Source organism: Oncorhynchus mykiss, chromosome 23, assembly GCF_013265735.2.
Source record: "Oncorhynchus mykiss isolate Arlee chromosome 23, USDA_OmykA_1.1, whole genome shotgun sequence".
Lineage (NCBI taxonomy): Eukaryota > Metazoa > Chordata > Actinopteri > Salmoniformes > Salmonidae > Oncorhynchus > Oncorhynchus mykiss.
In genome coordinates this window covers 57525273-57552180 of record NC_048587.1, presented here as the reverse complement: position 1 = coordinate 57552180, position 26908 = coordinate 57525273, and the positions used below count along the sequence as shown (strand labels likewise).

General features: G+C 43.0%; 1 protein-coding gene and 1 long non-coding RNA gene across 2 annotated transcripts in view; both read right to left on the bottom strand.

Moving 5' to 3' along the window:
- Positions 1-1384: 1384 nt before the first annotated feature.
- LOC110503013 lies at positions 1385-6906 on the bottom strand. The gene is made up of 3 exons (XR_002470415.2): positions 6725-6906; positions 6085-6209; positions 1385-2794 (listed from the first exon to the last, which is right to left on the bottom strand). It is a non-coding gene; the product is annotated as an uncharacterized LOC110503013 (long non-coding RNA).
- Positions 6907-11812: 4906 nt separating this feature from the next.
- The window catches only part of LOC110503012 (protein phosphatase 1 regulatory subunit 21), a 40675-nt gene continuing 25579 nt past the window's right edge, over positions 11813-26908 (bottom strand). The window contains exons 14-21 of the mRNA XM_036960877.1: positions 22671-22823; positions 22327-22419; positions 21882-22151; positions 19158-19193; positions 18746-18862; positions 18234-18332; positions 17732-17860; positions 11813-13869 (exon numbers count right to left, since the gene is read on the bottom strand). Coding sequence (XP_036816772.1) covers positions 13837-13869; positions 17732-17860; positions 18234-18332; positions 18746-18862; positions 19158-19193; positions 21882-22151; positions 22327-22419; positions 22671-22823 — 930 coding nt within the window. The 3' untranslated portion in view covers positions 11813-13836. The remainder of the gene's footprint in view (positions 13870-17731; positions 17861-18233; positions 18333-18745; positions 18863-19157; positions 19194-21881; positions 22152-22326; positions 22420-22670; positions 22824-26908) is intronic.

Below are 26908 nucleotides of genomic sequence, written 5' to 3'. Positions count from 1 at the left end.
CCACTCAGGAAGGCCACTCCACTGCCCACTGAGCCCACTCAACCCATCCCAGGTACCTGTCATCACACCCCCTGATGACACTACTGAGGAGGTGGAAACTGCACCCGCTGCCAGTCAGGACACAGAGGATGACTGCCTATCCACATCCTAAACAGCTCACATTGCTTAAGTTTCCTTCCATTCGTTAACTATTAATCTGACTAGTAATCCAACCCTTCCCCATGACTCTTCTATTTCCAGGAGTACAGAGGACCTGATGGGGTGGATACCAGCACGTGGTCCTCCTGCCCAAGAGTCCGGTGAGGCTGCTGGAGGGGCCATGGAGCTCTAATAGGCACATAGAGGAGATCATGGCTCTCTGGGGAAATCTTCCAGAGAGAGACAAGGCGGCAGTCTCCTACCCCGAGACGTTCCGGGACCGAGTCCTGCAGGGGCGCTTCAACAATTCAAAGACCTCAACTGTGAAGGGGGAAGAGAGTTTGAAGCAGTACGTACTGCACATTGTTCTAAACTCACTACACACATAAAGACATGAGTGTATTTCTCATTAACGTGATGTTCCCTTTTGTTAACTTAATCTACCTTCAGCTCCCTGCTTGGGCAAGGCTGTGGACCTGCTCAGTGGCTCAACACCACTGAGCTGGTGCTTGGATGGTGCTTGGAAACCGGGTCAGCAGGTGGGCTGCCATCTTGGGGGACTACAGGAGAATCAGGATCATGGTGCTGGGCAGCCCAAACTTGAATACCGACAATGTTGCAACTGTTCATATTAATATTTTGGTATATTTTATGTATAGTTCACTGGTTGACAGTGTTGGAGAGAGTGACCCTGCTCCAGACCCGGGACAGCATGACTGCAGAGAGGGAGGAGTCAGGTCCCTTCCACGCTGCAGCCAGGAGCACATCACCGCTGCCAGAGGACAGAACGGGGCAGGCTACACAGTGTGGCAGAACAGCCACTAGTCAGCCACTGCCACCTCTACCGCCACCCAGTCTGCCTATCACCTCCCTCCCTACAACTCCAGTCTACCTGCCCTCAACCTCCACTCCTCTTCCCCCTCCTGCTGGTGGACCCAAGGTCTCCAGGACCACCAAATGGAGGAGGAGGTGGAATCTGGGACTAGAGTCAGAGAGCATAAGCCAAACTTCTGAATTTGGACACAGTATGTATGGTACTGTGCGATTCTGTGCCACTACCTCTGGCTGCCAAACTGTGGAGGAGTGACTGGCACTCATGAGGTCCCAGCATGGTGCTAGCCAGGGCCAGTAAACTCTGACTGGTGTGTACATTTTAAAGTAGTTTTTGTACATATGTTATTTCTCGTTTATTTATTTTTTACAACATTCATCGTTACTCTCTTGTACATTTATTTCATTTTAAATCACTTTAACTTGTACAGTAGGTGTAGGGGACATCATACTGGGTTGGTGCACACATGACATTCCCTGTGAAATAAATAATTCAATGCAAGCTCTTTTTCTCCCTTGAAATTCATTTTTATTTGTCATACACTCTATAATGTTCAACAAATAAAAAGACAAGTAAATCAGTCATAATTGTCCTAGTCAATAAACACACTGTTTACAGAGTTGTAACACACACAACAAAAAAATAGTCAGGTTCTACTCAGAGATTTGAGATGACCAGCAGATACTACAGGTGACAGCAGGGAGTCTACCCCCCCAGCGATGCCCACTAATCTCCGATTGGTTGCTGCACATCTTCACTTGTTGCAGTTTGGGAGAGTCTCAGGGATAGTCTCAGTTTCCCAAGATCTATTACTCAATATGAATAGAGGTTTCAATAGGGCAGGCTTTGGGACTATCATCAATGCAGTCTATAACTCTACAGACCGTAAACATAGAAGGTAACATGTTTTAACATTAGTTTCTATATATCGGAATATTTGTTATCCACCCTTTCAGTGTATCGGCTAATTCTTTATTTTGGTTATCACAGCTACATAGGCTGGATAAGGCAGCTCAACACCTTGAGAAGGAGGAGGAGGAAAGCGCAAAAGGCCCAACTGGAGTGTGACAGAACAAAAAGGTACCTGAGGGAAAGAGAGGAGAGAGCCCAGTGGCGTGTTGGAAAATAAGGACCAACCTCCACACCTGACATGTAGCTGTCCATGGCGGCCTCCAGTTCTGAACAGGCAATTCCCCAATGGAGAGGTCTTTATTTATTTTTTATTATATATTTTTTTTATTCCATCAATGTAGTTAATCTTACAAAAATAAACAATTCAAACAATAAATAATCAATACAACTTGTTAATGAAAAGAAAAACAATAAATTACCCAAAAAATGAATGTGTTCGTTAAAATAACCTGTAACAATCACGTTTAAATATAGCAATATATTGTGTTCATTAAGACACTAATGCCTGTTTGTCCTTCTGTAGACAAGAAACCGATACCAGCTCCAACCGGGTTGTCCCCCCTCCCCTCCCTCACACCTGAAATTCAGCCGTCCATGTTTGCCCCCAGTTCTGAACAGACACCCCCCCAAAGGTGAGTTCTCTTAAATTCACATTTGTGTGTTTGACTATAGCAATTTCCCTTTGTGTAATGTGTTATAATAAGCCACTATCTGTGTGTCCCTCTGTAGACAAGAACCTGAAGCCAGCTCCATCCAGAAACAACAAGGGAGCTCAGAGGACAGCTAAGCGGCACCTACCAACAAGCAAACCCCCTAATGCTAGAATTGCTGCCTCATCCACCCTCGTAAAAGGCCTCCCCCTGGCCAGGTCCACAGATTTGAGGAGGAGAGATGTGAAGGCTGGTAATGGACCTGTGAGAAAGAGGAGGTTACCTGTTGCTTTCCCCTGCAAGATATGTGGCAAGCCTAAAAGAAAAGAATTTGGCCACAGCCAATACAGGGGAGAGCACTTTTGTGAGGCAGCAGGGGTAGGCAAAACTGCTGAACTTCTGAGCAAGGAACTTAAAAGTTAGCTTTTTTATATGGCACATATTGCACTTTTACTTTCTTCTCCAACACTGTGTTTTTGCATTATTTAAACCAAATTTAACATTTCCTTATTTATTTGAGACTAAATATATTTTATTTATGTATTATATTAAGTTAAATTAAGTGTTCATTGTTCATTCAGTATTGTTGTCATTGTCATTTATTACAAATATTTATATAAAAATCGGCCGATTAATCAGTATCGGCTATTTTTGGTCCTCCAATAATCGGTATCGGCGTTGAAAAATCATAATCGGCCGACCTCTGTTTTATGTCTGGTTTGATTTAGTGTGATGACCTTTTGCATGCATGTGAGTGCGCGTGTGAAAGAGTGAGATGGTGTGGTTCTTGTCGGGACCAGATTCAGATGACAGTACTCTTCAATGACAGTTATCTACAAATTCCCTCCCATCCTACCGCTGACCCCTCCCTTGGTGAGTGGTCTCTACAGTCTTCTGCTTCACTATGGCCTCACTGTCCCACCCTAGCGTCAGCCCTCTCGATCACTGTGACCCGCTACCCTGTTTCTCATGGAGTCGTATGAACATCCAGTGATGATTTTAGCATGTAAATCTTGGTGGGGCAAACTCAACAAAATGTTTTAGATGCATGCCAGCAAAGCCATTACACAACACTAAACAATACATCATTGCACTATAACGGTGACAAATGGTGCCCACAAACTGTTTTTGGCTTACATAAAGCTATCTCAACAGCAGAGCCTTCTTTTCTACACCATGGAGTGAATCCTTACCACTGCTACACATGGCAATCAGCGGAGCCTGGTCTAGCAGCGAAACAGTTCATTCAGGCTAATTTACTGCCTTTAAAAAAAACATAGCTAATATGGCTGACTTGCTTAAACAAATCTGGTTTCTACTGACATTTGAGATGTACAAACTATGGCATAAGGGGATGACAAGCGGATAAGAGGCAATCCGTAATTTTGATTAAGATAATGAGTGAGCTAGGGCAGACGTAGTCAATAACTATTTGTTTAGCACTTTTGAACTATACAGCGACAGAATTCAATATGGGCCGTTCTTACAGTATTCTCCCAGTACAACAAGACAGAACCGTAGGACAAATGAAAGAGGAACACAGTGCACTCTGAAGATATTCAGACCCCTTGACTTTTTCCACATTTTATGTTACAGCCTTATTCTAAAATGGACTAAAACATTTTTCTCCCCCTCAATCTACACACAATACTCCATAACGACAAAGCAAAAACAGGTTTTTAGAAATGTTGTCATGTAAAAATAACTATCATGAAATATCACATTTACATTGGTATTGAGCCTTTACTCAGTACTTTGTTGAAGCACCTTTGGCAGGGATTACAGCCTTGAGTCTTCTTGGGTATGACGCTAAAAGCTTGGCACATGTTTTTGTAGAGTTTCTCCCATTCTTCTCTGCAGATCCTCTCAAGCTCTGTCAGGCTGGATGGGGAACGTTGCTGCACAGCTATTTTCAGGTCTCTCCAGAGATGTATGTTCCGGTTCAAGTCTGGGCTCTGGCTGGGCCACTCAAGGACATTCAGAGACTTGTCCCGAAGCTACTCCTGTGCTGTCTTGGCTGTGTGCTTAGGGTCGTTGTCCTGTTGGAAGGTGAACCTTCGCCCCAGTCTGAGATCCTGAGCCCTCTGGAGCAGGTTTTCATCAAGGACATCTCTGTAATTTTCTCCGTTCAACTTTGCCTTGATCCTGACTAGTCTCCCATTCCCTGCCACTGAAAAACATTCCACAGCATGCTGCCACCACTACCATGATTCACCGTAGGGATGGTGCCAGGATTCAACCAGATGTGACACTTGGTATTCAGGCCAAAGAGTTCAATCTTAGTTTAATCAGACCAGAGAATCGTGTTTCCTATGATCTGAGAGTCCTGTAGGTGTTTTTTGTCAAACTCCAAGTTGCCTGGTATGTGCCTTTTACTGAGGAGTGGCTTCCATTTGACCACTATCATAAATGCCTGATTGGTGGAGTGCTGCAGAGATGGTTGTCCTTCTGGAAGGTCCTCCCATCTCCACAGAGGAACTCAGGAGCTAGCATTCTCAGAAGTCCCCTACATAATCATTACCTATAATACATCTCTACACTCAGCAAAAGAGTACCATCTGCACTGCTATTTTAGTTCATCTCAATCTCATAATATTGATATCAAATTCTCTCATCATTGACTTCATGTACCTGTTTCGGTATTTTGAGGGTTTTCTGTATATTTGTCTAATATTTGGTGGGGAATATTATTCTGTTTTAATGTTACTCCTGAATCACTATGATAAATAAAATAGTTTTTCTTGTGTGTATTTTTAACCGAGCTGAGATTTATTTTGAAGTGCAAAGTGTAGGAATACAGTTGAAATCAGTCATTGACACAGACATAGTGACGTAGCAGCAAGCTCGGAATAATGCAGACTGTTATTATTTTACTATTGTACTATTTTACTGTGTGACTTTCACCTTTACTTGAGTCATTTTCTATTTAGGTATCTTTACTTTCACTCAAGTAGGATATCCTTCTTCTGACACCGCCTAGTATATAGCTCCTGGATGGCAGGAAGCTTGGCCCCAGTGACGTACTGGCTCTGTCAGTGACCATCGGGTTCTTGGTCACCACCCTGACCAAGGCCTTTCTCCCCAGTTTGCTCAGTTGGAGGCCACTGTGTTCTTGGGTACCTTCAATGCTGCAGAAATGTTTTGGTATCCTTCCCCAGATCTGTGCCTCAACACAATCCTGTCTCGGAGCTCTTTGGACAATTCCTTCAACCTCGTGGCTTGGTTTTTGCTCTGACATGCACTGTCAACTGTGGGACCTTATATAGACAGGTGTGGGCCTTTCCAAGTCATGTCCGGTCAAATAATTTTGTCCCTTTCCCCCTCATAACTTAGCCTACTGTTTATTTTTTTATAAATTAGCAAAGATTTCTAAAAAACGTTTTTATTTGTCATTATGGGGAAATATTATGTATTCCATTTTAGAATAAGGCTTTAATGTAACAAAATGTGGAAAACGTCAAGGGGTCTGAATACTTTCCGAAGGCACTGTACACATATCAATGGCATATTATATAATTTATGCAGCAGCATACAATACATTTTTGGACTCACCTTGTGCCATGCTCACTTGAACAGGAAGGTGGTGCTGCAGTCCTTGTGGGCACATTTTGTCAAAATTTTGTCATCAAAGTCTGGCATTCTCTGGATTGATGGTGCTTTCAAGACAACTGGGAACTCTGTGGGAAAAACAAGATTGAATCAGGATGTCAGTGTTCTTCAGGACAGAGCTCTAGAAAGAGGACCGAGTTCCCGACATGGGAAGTTGGATGACCGTTCAAAACGGATTTTCCCAGTCGGAGCTCAGCTCTTTTTTTTTTTTTATCTGAGTTCGCAGTTGTGTTGAACTCACTGAAGTCTGAGATTACCCAGTTCCGAGTTTCCAGTTGTTTTGTACACGGCAGAAGTCATGCTGGTTTGACACCATGGCCAATGTTTTTAACCTTTTCTGGCACACGATGTTGACTGTAAATCTTTTTAACACTGTAAGTGAACTACATTGGCTGAATATCTAAATGTATAATAACGTTAACTAGTTAGCCAGCTAACTATAAATTATTACCGCCCTTTATTATACATTATTAGCTAGCGACAGGAAGTGTTTTCAAGAAAATCGATGACTGAAACTCAACTTAATTCCCCCTAAATACACAACTGTGTTCCGAAATCCGCGATGAAATACAGCTGACGTTACCTTTACGATAGTCTTTCTCACAAATACTCAGTAGCCTGTCAAAACTATATATTGAAGAAGCCTGAAGTTTAACTTTGTGGTGAGTCATTATTAGTAGCCCTAACAACAGAAGTATTAGTATTGTAGCGACCCGCACAGACAGCCGTGTGTTATGTGTTAGGCTATTAGTGGGTTGTGTTGTACTTACTAGTACCAAGTGTTCGCGGGGTCCGACATGCCAATCAACCTGCTATCTGCCAATCACGGGAATGCCTGGAATGTTCTGATGCCGGGGATCCTGGTGGTTGGCGGAGTGGCGTGGAGGGTGGTTTGGGCAGGGGGCTGGAGCATTGGAGGCTAAGACCAAGTTTAGCCATTGTTCGCTCTATTACGTTTGGGCTTCACAAGAGAAGGTCACGGTTGGTTTGTAGGGTACCTTTCAGTTATTTGGCGTGGGCTACGACCAAACAGTAGCCTGTGTTAAGTTGGGTTAATAGACCGTCAATTCGTTAACTCAATCCTCTGTCTGGACAATTGTTCCTTTATGATCTAGCCAGGTCATTACAGTATTAACACAAAACAAATAATATTGAGCTAGCTCTTATTTCATTCATACAGTGGCTTAAGATAGTATTCACCCCCCTGGCATTTCTCCTATTTTGTTGCCTTACAGACTAGAATTAAAATTGATTTGTTGGGGAGGGGGGGGGGGGGGGGGGGGGGGGATTCCTTGAATTCTGACCAGTTTCCCAGTTACTGCCGTTGAAAAACATCCCCACAGCATGATGCTGCCACCACCATGATTCACTGTAGGGATTGTGCCAGACATTGCGTTTTTCTTGATGGCCAAAAAGCTCCATTTTAGTCTCATCTGACCAGAGTACCTTCTTCCATATGTTTGGAGAGTCTCCCACATGCCTTTTGGCGAACACCAAACGTGTTTGCTTATTTTTTTCTGGCCACTCTTCCATAAAGCCCAGCTCTGTGGAGTGTAAGGCTTAAAGTGGTCCTATGGACAGACACTCTAATCTCCACTGTGGAGCTTTGGAGCTCCTTCAGGGTTATCTTGGATTTCTTTGTTGCCTCTCTGATTAATGCCCTCCTTGCTCGGTCTGAGAGTTTTGGTGGGCGGACCTCTCTTGGCAGGTTTGTTGTGGTGCAATATTCTTTCCATTTTGAAATAATGGATTTAATGGTGCTCCGTGGGCTGTTCAAAGTTTCGGATATTTTTTTAACTCAATCCTAATCTGTACTTCTCCACAACTTTGTCCATGAGCTGTTTGGAGAGCTCCTTGGTCCTCATAGTGCCACTTGCTTGGTGGTGTTGCAGACTCTGGGGCCTGTTCTGTAAGGACCCAGAGTCTGCAACACCACTAAGCAAGTGGCACTATAAGGACCATATATATACTGAGATCATGTGACACTTAAATAGATTGCACACAGGTGGACTTTAACTAATTATGTGACTTCTGAAGGTAATTGGTTGCACCAGATCTTATTTAGGAGCTTCATAGCAGAGGGAGTGAATACATACGCACGCACCACTTTTTTGTTATTTATTTTTTAGAATTTTTTGAAACAAGTAATTTTTTTCATTTCACTTCACCAATTTGGACTATTTTTTGTATGTCCATTACATGAAATCCCCCCAAAAATCTATTTAAATTACAGGTTGTAATGCAACAAAATAGGAAAAACGCCACGGGGGGTGAATACTTTTGAAAGGCACTGTATATACAGTTGAAGTTTTCATACACCTTAGCCAAATACATTTAAACTCAGTTTTTCACAATTCCTGACATTTAATCCTAGTAAAAATTCCCTGTCTCAGGTCAGTGAGGATCACCACTTTATTTTAAGAATGTGAAATGTCAGAATAGTGATTTATTTCAGCTTCTATTTCTTTCATCACATTCCCAGTGGGTCAGCAATTTACATACACTCAATTAGTATTTGGTTGCATTGCCTTTAAATAGTTTAACTTAGGTCAAATGTTTCAGGTAGCCTTCCACAAGCTTCCCACAATAAGTTGGGTGAATTTTGGCCCATTCCTCCTGACAGAGCTGGTGTAACTGAGTCAGGTTTGTAGGCCTCCTTGCTCACACACGCTTTTTCAGTTCTTCCCACACATTTCTATAGGATTGAGGTCAGGGCTTTGTGATGACCACACCAATACCTTGACTTTGCTGTCCTGAAGCCATTTTGCCACATCTATTGAAGTATGCTTGGGGTCATTGTCCATTTGGAGAACTCATTTGCGACCAAGCTTTAACTTCCTGACTGATGCCTTGAGATGTTGCATAAATATATCCACATAATTGTCCTCCCTCATGATGCCATCTATTTTGTGAAGTGCACGTGTCCCTCCTTCAGCAAAATCATGATGCTGCCACCCCTGTGCTTCACGATTTGGGATGGTGTTCTTCTGCTTGCAAGCCTCCCCCTTTTTCCTCCAAACATAAACGTTGGTCAGTATGGCCAAACAGTTCTATTTTTATTTCTCCAAAAAGTAACATCTTTGTCCCCATGTGCAGTTGTAAACCATAGTCTGGCTTTTTTATGGGGGTTTTGGAACAGTGGCTTCTTCCTTGCTGAGCAGCCTTTCAGGTTATGTCGATATAGGACTCGTTTTACTGTGGATATACAGTGCCTTGCGAAAGTATTCGGTCCCCTTGAACTTTGCGACCTTTTGCCACATTTCAGGCTTCAAACATAAAGATATAAAACTATTTTTTTGTGAAGAATCAACAACAAGTGGGACACAATCATGAAGTGGAACGACATTTATTGGATATTTCAAACTTTTTTAACAAATCAAAAACTGAAAAATTGGGCGTGCATAATTATTCAGCCCCTTTACTTTCAGTGCAGCAAACTCTCTCCAGAAGTTCAGTGAGGATCTCTGAATGATCCAATGTTGACCTAAATGACTAATGATGATAAATACAATCCACCTGTGTGTAATCAAGTTTCCGTATAAATGCACCTGCACTGTGATAGTCTCAGAGGTCCGTTAAAAGCGCAGAGAGCATCATGAAGAACAAGGAACACACCAGGCAGGTCTGAGATACTGTTGTGAAGAAGTTTAAAGCCGGATTTGGATACAAAAAGATTTCCCAAGCTTTAAACATCCCAAGGAGCACTGTGCAAGCGATAATATTGAAATGGAAGGAGTATCAGACCACTGCAAATCTAACAAGACCTGGCCGTCCCACTAAACTTTCAGCTCATACAAGGAGAAGACTGATCAGAGATGCAGCCAAGAGGCCCATGATCACTCTGGATGAACTGCAGAGATCTACAGCTGAGGTGGGAGACTCTGTCCATAGGACAACAATCAGTCGTATATTGCACAAATCTGGCCTTTAAGGAAGAGTGGCAAGAAGAAAGACATTTCTTAAAGATATCCATAAAAAGTGTCGTTTAAAGTTTGCCACAAGCCACCTGGGAGACACACCAAACATGTGGAAGAAGGTGCTCTGGTCAGATGAAACCAAAATTGAACTTTTTGGCAACAATGCAAAACGTTATGTTTGGCGTAAAAGCAACACAGCTCATCACCCTGAACACACCATCTCCACTGTCAAACATGGTGGTGGCAGCATCATGGTTTGGGCCTGCTTTTCTTCAGCAGGGACAGGAAAGATGGTTAAAATGGATGGGAAGATGGATGGAGCCAAATACAGGACTATTCTGGAAGAAAACCTGATGGAGTCTGCAAAAGACCTGAGACTGGGACGGAGATTTGTCTTCCAACAAGACAATGATCCAAAACATAAAGCAAAATCTACAATGGAATGGTTCAAAAATAAACATATCCAGGTGTTAGAATGGCCAAGTCAAAGTCCAGACCTGAATCCAATCGAGAATCTGTGGAAAGAACTGAAAACTGCTGTTCACAAATGCTCTCCATCCAACCTCACTGAGCTCGAGCTGTTTTGCAAGGAGGAATGGGAAAAAATTTCAGTCTCTCGATGTGCAAAACTGATAGAGACATACCCCAAGCGACTTACAGCTCTAATCGCAGCAAAAGGTGGCGCTAAAGTATTAACTTAAGGGGGCTGAATAATTTTGCACGCCCAATTTTTCTGTTTTTTATTTGTTAAAAAAGTTTGAAATATCCAATAAATGTTGTTCCACTTCATGATTGTGTCCCACTTGTTGTTGATTCTTCACAAAAAATACAGTTTTATATCTTTATGTTTGAAGCCTGAAATGTGGCAAAAGGTCGCAAAGTTCAAGGGGGCCGAATACTTTCGCAAGGCACTGTAGATACTTTTGTACCGGTCTCCTCCAGCATCTTCACAAGGTCCTTTGCTGTGGTTCTGGGATTGATTTGCACTTTTCACACCAAAGTACGTTCATCTCTAGGAGACAGAACGAGTCTCCTTCCTGAGTTGGTATGACAGCTGCGTGGTCCCATGGGGTTTATACTTGCATACTATTGTTTGTACAGATGAACATGGTACCTTCAGGCATTTGGAAATTGATTCCAAGGATGAACCAGACTTGAGGTCTACAATTTTCTTTGAGGTCTTGGCTGATTTCTTTTGATTTTCTCATGTCAAGCAAAGAGTCACTGGGTTTGAAGGTAGGCCTTGAAATACATCCACAGGTACACCTCCAATTGATTCAAATGTCAATTAGCCTATCAGATGCTTCTAAAGCCATTACATTTTCCAAGCTGTTTAAAAGGCACAGTCAACTTAGTGTATGTAAAGTTCTGACCCACTGGAATTGTGATACTGTGAATTATAAGTGAAATAATCTGTCTGTAAACAATTGTTGGAAAAATTACTTGTCATGCACAAAGTAGATGTCCTAATCGACTTGCCAAAACTATAGTTTGTTAACAAGAAATGTGTGGAGTGGTTGAAGAACAAGTTTTAATGACTCCAACCTAAGTGTATGTATACTTAAGACTGTACATTCTGTTGGACTGTCAGATTACATTGTGAAGATACAGATTTCAGTAGTATAGGGCATGTTGGCAAACCTCAAATTCTGAAATGGAATGGTTAGTACCGGGCAGACACTGGCCGACACTGGTCAGACACTTGTCCAAACCGATTAAAAATCAGTCTAAACTGGTAAAAACAATGCACAGGATAGGATTATTCATTTTATTGGCCACACTATAAATGTCACTGGAACACAAAAGCAATAAGCATACAGGGTTGTTTTCAGGAGGTACAAAATGGAAGAAAATGTTCAAAAACTGAGTGAAACAGCAACGTACTAACTGGACTTTCATTTTCTATTGTTAAAAGTTTAGCTATGGTGTGCCCTAATGAACACAACCCTGCTGTTAATTGTGAACTGTTAGATTAGTCACTACACTGTCAGACGAGGGGTAGACTACTTTAGCTTTGCCAACACGCTGATAATACAATTGTAATGGGTACACAAACCATGAGTCTACAGAAGGTTCAAAAGAGCAGACCTGTGTGTGTATTGCCTTGCAAAAGGCAAATATTTTCAGTTCTCTGGGACCCAATAATCAAGTATTAAATGCAGGTGAGTGATTGATTAGTTTGTGTTTCTGCTCTTTTCCATTGATCATCGACTAGTAATTTCATTGGGTCATCATGGCAAATAGTTATGGGAAAACTTTAACGAATGCCTTTCTTTTTTTGTATATTTCTGTTAAAGTACACGGTACAATAATGTATTATATTCACATTAACCCTTCTCTCCATACATGATGCAAGGGTTTGAAGACTGTGGTGCGACATGCTGTGTCCCAAATGGCACCACATTATTCCCTATATAGTCCATTACATTGGACCAGGGCCCGTAAGGCAGTGGTCCAAAGTAGTGCACTTTGTAAGGAATAGGATGTCATTTGGAACACAAGCATAGATCTCCTCAGTGCACATCCATACACACTTTCGTGTTACAACTGCTAGAGAAACATTACAGACAGACACCATTTTATGAACTCTACCTTGTGCAACATCACAGATCATTTAGTTCAAATAGAAATGTAACGTGTGGAACAGATCTGTCATGTCAGAATTGATTGGGTAATCGGGTCAGATCTATTCCATGTCATTGTCATTCTGTCAGATTCTTCCATCCGTTCGAGGACAGATGGGACATCTAGATAAAGATGGAATTCTCAGTAGGGGAAACAGCGCTACTGTCCACCCCACGGCAGTTCTTGTTTTGTTAACAAACCGGAGGTGAGGAGCGTTGTAAAAATAAATAACAAATCCTAACTTCTTTGTTGTTGTAATATCACAAACAGACGTGGCTGATTCACCGTCAAGGAATCCAGGTTTAAGGGAATGTATGGAAGTGTGTGTCTAGCCTCGGTCTTAGGCCTCCACTAAAGAGCGAAGCCTGGGCATCCAAGGCTAGTATCAAATCAAATGTCACTCATTGATTCATTTCATCTGGGGCAGCCCTTCAAGTAAAATGTGGTAAATATAATGAACATAGTCCCTCAAGTCACAATTTTGCACAAATAATCTTTCATTGGATCTAAAAATAGTTCAAATATAAAATGAAGTTATAATAATTAGCAGTCCCTCTCAAAGCCTGGCATGACAGTCTACAGTCCCCCTATTAGACAAAGACAACAACCCAGACAGCCAGTCAGGCACACAATTTAACACTTGACTTGCTCACATGATATCCTCCTCCCACTTAAGAGCAATTTGATGAATGAATATTTCAAATTGCCGTCATTTCCACGTTTAGCACAGAGAGAAGAGACACACTACCCATCAGGGCCAGGTGGTCTTCATTCCCTGTAGTCAGCATCCATGACCTGACTAGTTGGTGGGGGGGAGGAAAAATATATAATCTTTCCATTACATTTTCCACTTCCTCCCACAAACCAAAGTGCAAAGGGTCAAGCAGCTGCTTCCGCCACACACTGGGAAGCACTTGACACGTAAAGTCATTATCTGTGTCAATCAGAAACACAATTCCTTTAAGCAGAGTGGTATCAGAGACCCCTCCCCAATAGCCTCCCTCTGATGGAGAAGTCTAACAGGGTCCTCCATCTTGGTGGTATGGAGCTGGCAGGGCTGTAGTGGGTGGGGGTTCCATAGTCAAGCCCTTCTCTCAGTTAAGGGTGCGCTGCTGATCCAAAATGGAGCCAGTTTCCCCAATAGACTAATTTCCTACCGACCCTTCTTTAGGAGTTTGGAGTTTCCCTGGAAAAGGCAAGAGGAAGAACAGTGTTAAGTTATACACCTTCCTACTATCGAGTTGGTATTTTGGCATTTTATTAGGATCACCATTAGCCTTTGCTAAAGCAGCAACTGCTCTTCCTGTGGTCCACAGAAAACATGATACAGATACAGATCATTAATAGACAACAGCTCAAGGACAGAACTACCATTTTTGGGGGTGCAGCAACACTCCCCATCCAACCTGACAGAGCTTGAGAGGATCTGCAGAGAAATATTTGATAAACTCCCCAAATACAGGTGTGCCAAGCTTATAGCATCATATCCAAGAAGATTTGATGCTGTAATCACCACCAAAGGCACTTCAAAGTACTTAGTAAAGGGTCTGAATACTTATGTAAATGTGATATCACATTTACATATTTTTTTTAATAAATGTGCAAACATTTCCAAAAAACAGTTTTTTGCTTTCTCATTATGGGGTTGTGTGTGTAGATTAGAGGGGAAAAAATATTTAATACATTTTAGAATAAAGCTGTAACGTATCAAAATATGGAAAAAAGTCAAGGGGTCTGAATACTTTCCCGAATGCACTGCAATACTCTAAGTTTTCTTGAATTTGTTCTGGATTTGGGGACTGTGAAAAGACCCCTGGTGGCATATCTGGTGGCGTAAGTATGTGTCAGATCTGTGTGTAAGATGACAATGCAAACAATTTGGGATTTTCAACATATTAATATTTCTTATAAAAATAAGTGATGCAGTCAGTCTCTCAACTCTTAGCCAAGAAAGACTGGCATGAATAGTATTTATATAAGCCCTCTGATTACAATGAAGAGCAAGACGTGCTGCTCTGTTCTGGGCCAGCTGCAGCTTAATTAAGTAGAACTAGAGCCTGCAGAACTTGCTTTTAGGAGTGTGGTGTCAAAAAGCAGAGCTTCTCTTTACTACGGACAGACATCTCCCCATCTTTACATCGATTGAATCGGTTTTGACCATAACAGTTCACAATCTAAGGTAAAGTCAATTAATTTAGTCTCCTCAACTTGTTCAACAGCTACAACTTTCATTACCGGATTCAGCTGAGGTCTAGAATATAAGGAATGATATGTACCAAATACAATGCTCTTAGTTTTAGAGATGTTCAGGACCAGTTTATTACTGGCCACCCATTCCAAAACAGACTGCAACTCTTGTTAAGGGTTTCCACTCATGAGTGGTGCAGCGGTCTAAGGCACTGCATCACGGTGCTTGAGGCATCACTACAGATCCGGGTTCGATCCTGCGTTGTGTTGCAGCCGTCCGTGACCGGGAGAGAAACAATTGGCCCAGCGTTGTACAGGTTGGGATGTCCTTGTCCCATTGTGCTCTAGCAACTCCTGTGGCGGCCCGGGCGCATGCACGCTGACACGGTCAGCAGTTGTACGGCGTTTCCTCCAACACATTGGTGCGGCTGGCTTCCGGGTTAAGCGAGCGGTGTCAAGAAGCAGTCCGGCTTGGCAGGGTCTTTCGCCTCTCCCGAGTCCATATGGGCGTTGCAGCGATTAGACAAGACTAACTACCAATTGGAAATCACGAAATTGGGGAGAAAGAGGGATGCATTTTTTTAAAAAGTGACTTCATTAGCTGTGGTTGCTGATGCGTATATGGTTGAATCATAAGCATACACAAATGCTTTGTATAATGCCAGTGGAAAAAATAGAAAAGAGTAAAGGGCCTAGAGAGATGCCCTGCGGTATACCACACATTACATATTTGACATTAGAGAAGCTTCCATTAAAGAAAACCCTTTGAGTTCTATTAGATAGATAGCTCTGAACCCACAACATGGCAGAGGTTGAAAAGCCATAACAGATATGTTTTTCAACAACAGGTTATGGTCAATAATATTAAAGGCTGCACGGAAATCTAACTGTACAGCTCCCACAATATTCTTATTATCAATTTCTTTCAAGCAGTCAGTCATTTGTGTCAGTGCGGTACATGTTGAGCGCCCTTCTCTTAAAAGCATGCCGAAAGTCTGTTGTTAATTTGTTTACAGAGAAATAGCATTGTATTTGGTCAAACACCATTTTTTACAACAGTTTGATAGGAGCAAACTGATAGGCCTGCTGTTAGGACCAGTAAAGGCTGCTTTACCATTCCGCTACCACTAGGGTAGTGGAATTACTTTGGCTTTCACTGCATTCAATGGGTAAGGATACAGCTTTAGAACAAATTTCTTCAGTATTAGTAAAAATGTGATCAATGCATGTGGTGATCTTGTTCCTGTAGTGTTTGTAAACACCCTGGTACATTGATTAAATCATTTGAACCAGATTACAGGCACTGTTTACAGTAAGAAGCTTCCTCTTGAGCGGACAACTTGATGAAAACCAGTCAATATTCAGGTCCCCAAGAAAGTAGACCTCTGTTTACATCACATACAATATCAATAATTTCACACATTATTTAGATACGGACTGTTAGCCTATAGCAACACCCCAAAAGAACATTTTATCAAAAATCATCACTCCGTCCAGGTCTCATGTGGAGATTCTGAAATTCCATCCGCAACCATGTTGTTCTGCCTTGATTGTCCCTCTTTGTTATCATGTATTCACACACAGAACTGATGTCCTATCGCACTCTTGCCATTCTCCTGTTTCAACTCATCGAGCTGACCCTGGGAGAACTGCAAACTGTTCTTCAGGTTCTGGACCTCAGGTTGTCAATTCTTTTATCAGTTGAATCCACCAGTATTTGGACAAAACACTTGAAGCTATTTTCTTTTGCCCGCAGAACAGCCTCAATTCGTCAGGGCATGGACTACAAGGTGTCGAAAGTGTTCCACAGGGATGCTGGCCCATGTTGACTCCAATAGTTCCCACAGTTGTGTCAAGTTGGCTGGTGGACCATTCTTGATACACATGGAAAACTGTGGAGCGTGAAAAACCCAGCAGTGTTGCAGTTCTTGAAACACTCAAACTGATGCGCCAAGCACCTACTACCATAATGTGTTCAAAGGCACTTTATCTTTTGTCTTGCCCATCCACTCTCAATGGCACACATACACAATCCATGTCTCAAGTTCAAGGCTTAAATCCTTTCAAACTAATTGAAGTGGATTTATGGGTATCTGCTAGCATGCTAGTGTGGGAATAACCATCCACACACTAGCATGCTAGCAGATACCCATAGACTTCCATTGTTAGCAATTGCGCTAGTTAGCAACTTCCTTCAAACTGCATACAGATACATAAAAAATGGTGTCCACGAGTTAATCTCACTCTGGGGAAGTAGATTAGGGCCCCTTTGCAAAAATACCGGAGTATCCCTGAAAGATACTCATCTGTGTTTTAACAGAAGTGTATGTTGGGCAGTTTCAGGACAGAAGGCGTGTTTGCTGTACCTCCACCTTCTAGTTCCCCCCAGACCCTGCAATACCCCACCTCCCAGTTCCCCTCAGACCCTGCTATACCCTCCGCCTCCCTGTTCCCCTCAGACCCTGCTATACCCCCCGCCTCCCTGTTCCCCTCAGACCCTTCCATATCCCCCGTCTCCCTGTTCCCCTCAGACCCTGCTATACCCCCCCATCCCCAGCCTCCCTGTTCCCCTCAGACCCTTCCATATCCCCCGTCTCCCTGTTCCCCTCAGACCCTGCTATACCCCCCCCATCCCCAGCCTCCCTGTTCCCCTCAGACCCTTCCATACCCCTCCCCATCCTCCCTGTTCCCCTCATACTGGATAGTAGTTTGTTATTGGGATATGTCTACACAGCATGTCAGCATAACCTCACCTAGTATTGCTTCTCTGTCTGTCTAGACCCATGAGTGGCACATTTTCATTCAACTTTAATTTATCCAGGTTAGTCTCATTGAGGGAGCGGTGTGAGGGGACTCTGTACCTTGCTGCTCAGTTTGAGTATGTCAATCTCCTCTCTCTGTTTGCTGAGAGTCTCATTCATGCTGCACAGGTGGTCGCTCATCATACTAAGTTGTTCCTTGTAACTCCTCTTGGTCGTGGCAAGCTCATCCTGAAAGACAAGGAGCAGGTTGTGGTTAGTTAGAGCCAGTATGATTGTTCAAGGTTCAAGTTAATTTGCCATGTCTCAGTTGGAGCATGGCTCTTGCAATGCCAGGGTTCAATTCCCGGGCCACCCATACTTAAAAATGTATGAACGATTGATTAAAAGTCACTTTGGATAAAAGCGTCTGCTAAATGGCATTTCATTGAATAAATGGGAAATCTTACAAAAAAAAAACAGCAAATAAATTGAGGACCAAGTTCAGGACAAATATGCATAACACAACTACCAATGTAATAAAGCTGATTGTATTCTAGCTGAATGGATGAATCTGGGATAAGCTTCTTTCTTTCAGTCTGGAAATTACACAACAGACGTTTACCTGCAGACGTGTGATGTTCTGATTAGCCAATTTGACTTCCTCAGTCAGTGTCTCCCGTGACTTCTCTGCCAAGGCCAGACGCTTGGCCAGGGCTCGACACTGGGGGGGGGGTTACAACACAGGAGATACGGAGAATTAACAGATGTCCACAGATTATCACTTCCTTCAACTAATAAAGTCACTACATGGGATGCTCTTCACTGACAAAATAACAGCTCCATATCCTTAAAAAGTGTTTGCTTAGGCACGTGTGTGTCATGTCTCACCTCAGCATGGAAGTTAACAGCCTTGCTGTCAGAGACCTGTAGCTGTGTGTGTCATGTCTCACCTCAGCATGGAAGTTAACAGCCTTGCTGTCAGAGACCTGTAGCTGTGTGTCATGTCTCACCTCAGCATGGAAGTTAACAGCCTTGCTGTCAGAGACCTGTAGCTGTCGGTGTCATGTCTCACCTCAGCATGGAAGTTAACCGCCTTGCTGTCAGAGACCTGTAGCTGTGTGTGTCATGTCTCACCTCAGCATGGAAGTTAACAGCCTTGCTGTCAGAGACCTGTAGCTGTGTGGTGAGTTCTCCTACTCTGGCCATGTAGTGAGTCTTAATCAGCTGTTCTCTGGACTCCTCATCTCCCACCTGTACACACAGAGACAGACCAACGACAACTTTACATCAAGTGGCTCTTATATCTGTGTTGTAATTACACTAGTATAACAAGGTTGTATAAGCATGTTACTACATAGTATTCATTCAAGCATTTATTCAATCATTCATTCAAGCAGTCAGTGTAATTTTCCAAAGTATGACAATCTGTTAATTAATGAGTTAATTCGTCCATCTTTTCAGGAAAGCAATGAGACTAGTCCTGTGAAAGAGGGGAAAAGGATCAGACTAAAGAATAGTTGGGTCAAGAAAAACAAGACAAACTTACTTCCTCGTTGGTAGGAGTTGTGGTCAACATGCCAACCTAATGCGAGAGATGTAAAACACAGAAACACATTAGTTAGTAACTAACTCCCTATGAGAAAGCTATAAAATGTAAGACTGGTCCCAGATCTGTTTCTGCTGTTTTGCCAACTTCTACAGTCATTGTTGGAGATACAGCACAAACAGATCAGGGCCCAGGTCAATAGAACCCATTTCCCTCCCACTGAAATCCTATAAAACACTACAGGTCCGCCTAATATTCACTGACAAAACTGGATTGGAAAGGAATAACATCTATAAAAGCCTGTGAATGAAGAGTGTAGCTGGTTGTTAATGACATGACAACAGTGTCCGGAGTGAGTGGGTGGGTGTTAGCCTGGTCCCAGATCTGTTTGTGCTGTCTTGCCAGCTCCTATGGTCGTTGTTATGCCAAACAATGCGAACCACCATAGGATAACACAAATAGATCTGGGACACATCCCAATAATATCAATTTTTTTCCTTAAAATTGTACACTAGTTCACTGCTTCCCAAAAATCTAAAAACATTGGATTGGTGAAAGCATGAGCTAGAGGGAGTTTCCAACATTTCTTATACCCATCAGTTATTTTCAAATCAATGAAGGATAGTGAACAAGTGCATACTTGGGGGGAAAGGAGAGATGATTGGGATAGAGCCAGAGACTGATAATACAACTCGCTGGAGTTGCAAAGGGTCAGAAACTTTCCAGAAATTTTCCATGGGAAGTTATGCCTGGGAATGTAGCTTAAATTCATCCAAAAAGTTAGCTTATAACAGTGAACCTTTTTATTAGGATACACAGAAGGCAATTCTAGGTCTTGTGGCATATTTTGGTTAAACTATCCCTCTACATGCACAGTGCATTCTTCCATCACATGTGCAGCTGAATCTCAAGATCTTGCACACTAATGAGATGCTATTGAGCCCACACTACTACACTGAGCCAAGGACTACATGCTTTCTTGTAAGTTTTGATTACAATACTGGGTGGGGTGAATATATTTGATATGGCGTACATAATTTTTTTGTTAATTAGCAAATAGTAGCCTACAGCAAAGTGTGTTTAAATCATTTCTAACTTGTTAACAGTTTCTGCTAGTTAGTTTTTGTTACCATGTGGGTTTTAGCTTGCTTGAGCCTGCTAACTGAGGAGTGTTAATTCACCTGTTTCCATACATGTTTCATTTTAAAACATGTATCTTACTAAAGGAGTTGTTTAATCTAACTGCTTAACTATTTATCTGTACATGGAATTGTATTTTTTTTCTTCTATTCTTTACAGGAAAATGCCACGGGCACCAAGATATAGCAGTAATCTACCTCACCAAGCAAAGTGAGAATAAAAGCACCACGAAGCTGCCCAGCAGCACCCGTTGGGGTGGTGGTGTGATCATGTTTGAGTCTCCTGGAGGGGAAGGAGTCTCTCCAAAAAATGGCCATGTCACAGTCTGCTGATATGGACAGCCCCATCAAGAGGATCCTCCTGGATGATGTATTTTGGGAGAGAGTGGTAAGCAGCCTGAAACCTATAGCAGTAGTCATTGCACGGATTGAGGGAGACAATGCCGTCCTGTCTGATGTTCAGACTCTGCTTGCAGATGTAAGAGAAGAAATCCGTACTGCCCTGCCCACTTCACTGTTGCTCCAAGCAGAGGAAACTGCAGTTCTGAAATACATCAAAAAGCGTGAAGACTTCTGCCTGAAGCCCATACATGCTACAGATTACATGTTGGACCCCAAGTATGCTGGCAAGAGCATCCTGTCTGGTGCAGAGAACAACTAAGCCTATGGTGTCATCACTACTGTGTCTCGCACCTTGGCCTGGATGAGGGCAAGGTTATTGGCAGTCTGGCGAAGTACACTTCCAAGTAAGGGCTTTGGGATGGAGATGCAATATGGCAGTTGTGCCAACATATCTCATCAGCCACCTGCCTCTATGCTCCAAATCAGCCACCTCAGAGCACACCGGTCCTTGTTTGGGAACACACACACACACCAAAACATGGAACAGGCTGACCAATACAAGGGTTGAAAAATTGGTGGACATCCGGGCATATTTGAGGCTTTTTGAGTCTGTCATCCTCAACAAGGTTGGAAAGTGACAGTGAAGATGAGGCCTCAGTCTGATGTTCAAGAGGAGGACATTGAGGAAGTCCAGGGAGAAGACATGGAAGTTCAAGTCATGACTAAATAGTTTTTTTTATTTCTATTGGAATGATTTAATAATTTGCAATGATGTCTACTATGACAAGGTAAAAGGTTTCTGTCTGGTAAATATGTCCAAAGCAAAAACCATCTACATTTAAATGGTATTAATATTTATTTGCATACATTTCCATTAATACATTCCCGTTAATTCCCACCTCTGAATATTCCACAAAATATGCAACCCTACAACTCACTGAAGCCAAAACACTAAAACCTATTTTATGGTCGCTCCCGCGATGACGTGTGACTCATTTGGTGGGAAAGGGGAGGGTTGGAAAGGGAGGAATGATCTCCCTAGATTTCATCTCACATCATGCCAGTCTCAGCAGACAACTAAGTAGTGAAACATGAGGATGAAGCCTCATGAATAAAAACACTATTGGAGAAAAATAAGGATGCAAAATTCCAAAGTTATCAGTCTTTATGAAATCCCTGTAGATGGATTCTTGCAACTAAAAATGTAAAATAACATTTAAAAACAAGTGAAGATCGTAAGTACCAGACTGGTGCTTATCATAGCGTCCTTCCCTACTCCTCTCTCCTCCAGCTCGCCATCATCCAGGCTGGTGAGTGCTGGGCTGCCCAGACCCAGGGAGAGGGCTGAGGCTGGGCTGCCTCCTCCTCCTCCCAGGGCAGAGGAGAGCTGTGTCTCCAAGTCCTGGATGCGTTGGCTCTCCTTCTCCAGCCTCACCCTGCCCAGCTGGGTCTCCAGCAGCCAGTGCTCCTTCTCCTGCTCCAGACGAGCGATCTTCTCCTGGCTCGCCACCACCTGGGGTAGTAAGGGTCAAGGGGAGGAGGGAGAGGTGTAAGAGGACTTATATACTTCTCTATAACACTTACCTAGTCAGTAACCAAATGGGATACCTTGAGAATAAAGAGGCAGACTTAGGGCCTGTGTCCTTACAAACTGGAGAGTAGAAGGAACATGGAAATACAATCAATACCTGTTGTGTGAGTCCCTGTCTGCTCTCTGTAGAGCTGGTTAGAACACGGCGGTTCAACAGGGCCTCTCTGTATGGAACAGACTCAGCTCTGGGCTGGATACACAGACGGGACAGTCAAATACACACTGTTATACCGAACCACAACAGTGGATGTTCCACTGTTTGCTTTAGCCTGCCTGGAGTGTCAGATGAGTGGGCTTTATACTTTTGGGATTATTCTATTGGTTCCCACATCCTATTTCACCAGGCACGCTTAATCAAACACAGCATAAGTAAGTTATTTTGGAATAGTATTTGAACCCAGGTCTGTGACGTGGCCAGCGAAGCCAGGCAACACAACTGACCTTTCTGATGGCCTGCATGTAGTCAGAAGCCTTCTTCTTGTTACCCAGCATGCTCTCTGCCTGCAGGGGGTTGAGGGCCCCCACCCCCCCTCTCGGACCATAGCCTGTCGAAGATGTAAAGAAATCCAGGTTGTTGCTGAAGAACGTTGCAATCTGTAGTAAAAAGGTACAGCATTCATATTAAGGTAAGACTTTACAGCATACAGGTATAGGCACTAATGCTTTATAAATTTGTTGTAAGCATGTATAAGCCTTCCTGTGTTAAGACAGTATTGGTGAGCCATATACAGTCTTCAAGGTCTATATTTTGCGGTCCAGACTGCTATTTGAATATCAACAAATCTATCAAGTTTGTATACTCCAGAATATGGTGCCGAAAAAGTGCCTTTAAAACGTGAAAGATTCACGATAAAATCTCATTCATGACAAACTTTCCTTTACAGACTTATCCTACAGAACTTCACTGTTCCTTTAAGGAGATCAGTGGGTGAAGTCAAGGAAGGGTTGACAGAATACAGACAGATCTCACACACTCCTACCACTGTTGACCCGGTTTCTTTCTCAATCTTTCCTTGACTCCACCCATCTTATCTCCTCGCCTCCTTTTCAAAATATATTGGAGAAGACGGTCCGAGGGTCCTTGAGAAAGATGAATTGAGCCAGTCTGATCACCTCATGGTAAACATCCTTCTTATAAAACTCTGGAATACAGTCATGGAAGTGGAACTCAGCAGCCAGCCCTGAGCATTCCATCACTCCTACCTCAAACACAGTCTGTGTCTGGTGCATTCACCAGCCAGGCAACTGCAGACTAAAAACAGCCCTCTTCACTATTAAACTATAATAACAAAAAAGAACAGCTTGCGTATCTAGCTCATGCATACCCTCGGGCAACTTGGAAAACACATTAAAGTAGTAGTAAAAGGCATTACCCAAATGTATAACTTTTGTTAACTTCAAAATAAAACAGTCCTGAGTGAACAGCGTGCGTCCTTGTTGAACTCCTGCCTACACACTAACCCTCTCCTGGAGTAGTGACTTGTCAAGCTGAGGACAGGACTTTTATAAAATGCTCTGATGATGAGCCTCCACACACACACACAGCTAGATCACATGAAGGATGACCACAGCTCTACAAGTGTTCTGTGTGTGTGTGTGTGTGTGTGTGTGTGTGCGTGTGCGTGCCCACGCGCGCATGTGTCCATTAAAGTGTCCTCTCAACTGATCATAAACCTCTAGCCTAGAGGCCTGGAGAGATGGTCTCTCGTTACTAAACATCAGCACACATTGACATTATACACCATTAACTAATAGCCCAATGCTCCAAGGACTCGGTGTGGATCAGTTGGTTAGCCCAACGCTCCAAGGACTCGGTGTGGATCAGTTGGTTAGCCCAACGCTCCAAGGACTCGGTGTGGATCAGTTGGTAAGGTTGTGTGTTCAATTCCTGCAGGGCTCATACACATGCTTCTAAAGTATATACACTCAGAGCTCTGTCTGTTTCAAAGCCCCCAGCCTTTATCTGGGGTACACAGCTGTAAACACTCTGATATGGTGCGGATCTGTGAACATTTCCCATCTGCCCCAGCTGAGCTCTCCATCTTTGTGGTCATGTATTGTAAACGACCAATCAGCACAGTTGATGAGCCAGACACTACTTAAACTCTACTGATCATATCAACAACAACAAAAATATATAAAAAGTTGGAAGCACAGAATCGTATTGAATGTCATTGTATGCTGGAGCGTTAACATTTCCAAATCACTAGAACTAAGGGGCCTAGCCCGAACCATGAAAAACAGTCCCAGACCATTATTCCTCCTCCAGCGAACTACAGTTGGCTCTATACAGTCGGGCAGGTAGCGTTCTCCGGGCATCCGCCAAACCCAGATTCGTCCGTCAGACTACCAGATGGTGATGCGTGATTCACTCCAGAAAACGTGTTTCCACTGCTCCAGAGTCCAATGGCGGTGAGCTTTTCACCATTCTAGCCCACGCTTTTTACGCACTTCAGCACTCGGCAGTCCTGTTCTATGAGTTTACAGTTGACCGGGGCAGCTCTAGCAAGGTAGACATTTTACAAACTGACTTGTTGGAAAGGTTGCATCCTATGACGGTACCACGTTGAAAGTCACGGAACTCTCCGTAAGGGCATTCTACTGCCAATTTTTGTCTGTGTGCTGGATTTTGCACACTTCATAATTTTTGTTGTTGGCAAAAAGGAAATAGTAACACAAAATAATAACGAGGCTATATACACAAGGAGTACCGGTACGGAGTCAATGTGCCAGGGTACGAGGTAGTTGAGGTAATATGGATTAAATCTGGCAAACCAACAACCAGCAAGAAACAGAAACCTCCTTTAGCGCGTGGGGGGGAAAAAAAACAGTGAACAGAGACTTGCTAGCTACAGTAGCTAGCTAGGATTTTCTACAAGAAATCTGCCTTCATAAATAAAAGCTTCTCCCAAGTGGGTGTGAAACATACTCCTGTTGCCTGCTGCACTGCTGCATGGATTCCACCTGGCGGCCTGTTCACCGTCTGCCCTGTCTGGCTTTATGCCTCAGGACTCTTGCGTCCTTTGTTGACTATGAACTTGCTTGTTTACCCAACCGTGGGACAAACTGTTTGTTCCCATACTCGGAACTCTGACTCACTATTTGTTACAGGGACTCTTGGCCTCCCATCCTTTTCTAACCACCTCTCACCAGCTTTGTATTCATGTTACCTGATGGAATTGCTGTGCAATATAATCTTGTTGTCATCTGAGACACATTAAAATCTCATAATTAAAACAAAACACAAAAAAAAAATCAATGCTGCTCTACACCCTGGCCAATCTACTGTTGTGCTCTGATAACCTTTTCCCTGATTACTACTCTCGTAAAAACCTGGGTTGTCTGTATGTTAACACGAGAAGCGTATCACCTAAAATGTATCAATTGATAGTCTGGGTTCACAGCTCCAATCCAGACGTGTTGGTCATTACGGAGACGTGGTTAAGGAAAAGTGTTTTGAAAACTGATGTTAACCTTGAGCGACATTATTGATATATACAGAGAAAAGAGTCGGCCCAAGAATTAAACCCTGTGGCACCCCCATAGAGATTGCCAGAGGTCCGGACAACAGGTCCTCTGATTTGACACACTGAACTCGACCTGAGAAGTAGTTGGTGAACCAGTCGAGGAAGTCATTTGAGAAACCGAGGCTATGGAGTCTGCCGATAACGTGGTGAGCCTTGGCCAGGTCGATGAAGGCGGCTGCACAGTACTGTCTTTTATCGATGGCGGTTATGATATTGTTTAGGACCTTGAGCATGGCTGCGGTGCACCCATGACCAGCTCAGAAACCAGATTGCATAGTGGAGAAGGTGGGATTCGAAATGGTCGGTTATCGGTTTGTTGGACTTGGCTTTCAAAGATTTTATAAAAAGGCAGGGCAGGATTGAAAAATGTCTATAACAGTTTTGGTTAAGCGTGTCAGCTTTCCAATCTTTAGGGATATCAGACGATACAAAAGAGGTTGAATAGGCTTGTAATAGGGGTTGCAACAATTTCAGCAGATCATTTTAGAAAGAGAGGGTCCAGATTGTCTAGCCCAGCTGATTTGTAGGATCCAGATTTTGGAGCTCTTTCAGAACATCAGCTGTCTGGATTTGGGTGAAGGAGAAGCAGGGGGGGTGCTGAGATGTTGGCCAGGGTAGGGGTAGCCAGGTGGAAAGCATGGCCAGCGGTAGAAAAATGCTTATTGAAACTATCGATTATTGTAGTTTTATCGGTGGTGACAATGTTTCTTACCCTCAGTGCAGTGAGCAGCTGGGAGGAGGTGCCCTTATTCTCCATGGACTTCTCCATGAAAAGCTGAAATGTCTTGAGTCATTAAGTATTCAAACCTTGTGTTCCCCTTAAATAAGTTCAGGACTAAAAAAATGTGCTTAACAAGTCACATAATAAGTTGCATGAACTCACTGTGTGCAATAATAGTGTTAAACAGGATTTTTTGAATGACTGATCGCTGTACCCTACACATACCGATAATTGTAAGGTCCCTCACTCAAGCAGTGAATTTCAAACAAATTCAGCCACAAAGGCCAGGTAGATTTTCCAATGCCTCACAAAGAAGGGCACATATTGGTAGATGGGTGAAAATAAAAAAAGCAGACATGGAAAATCCCTATGAGGCATGGTGAAGTTATTAATAAACACATCGGATGGTGTATCAATAAACCCAGTCACTG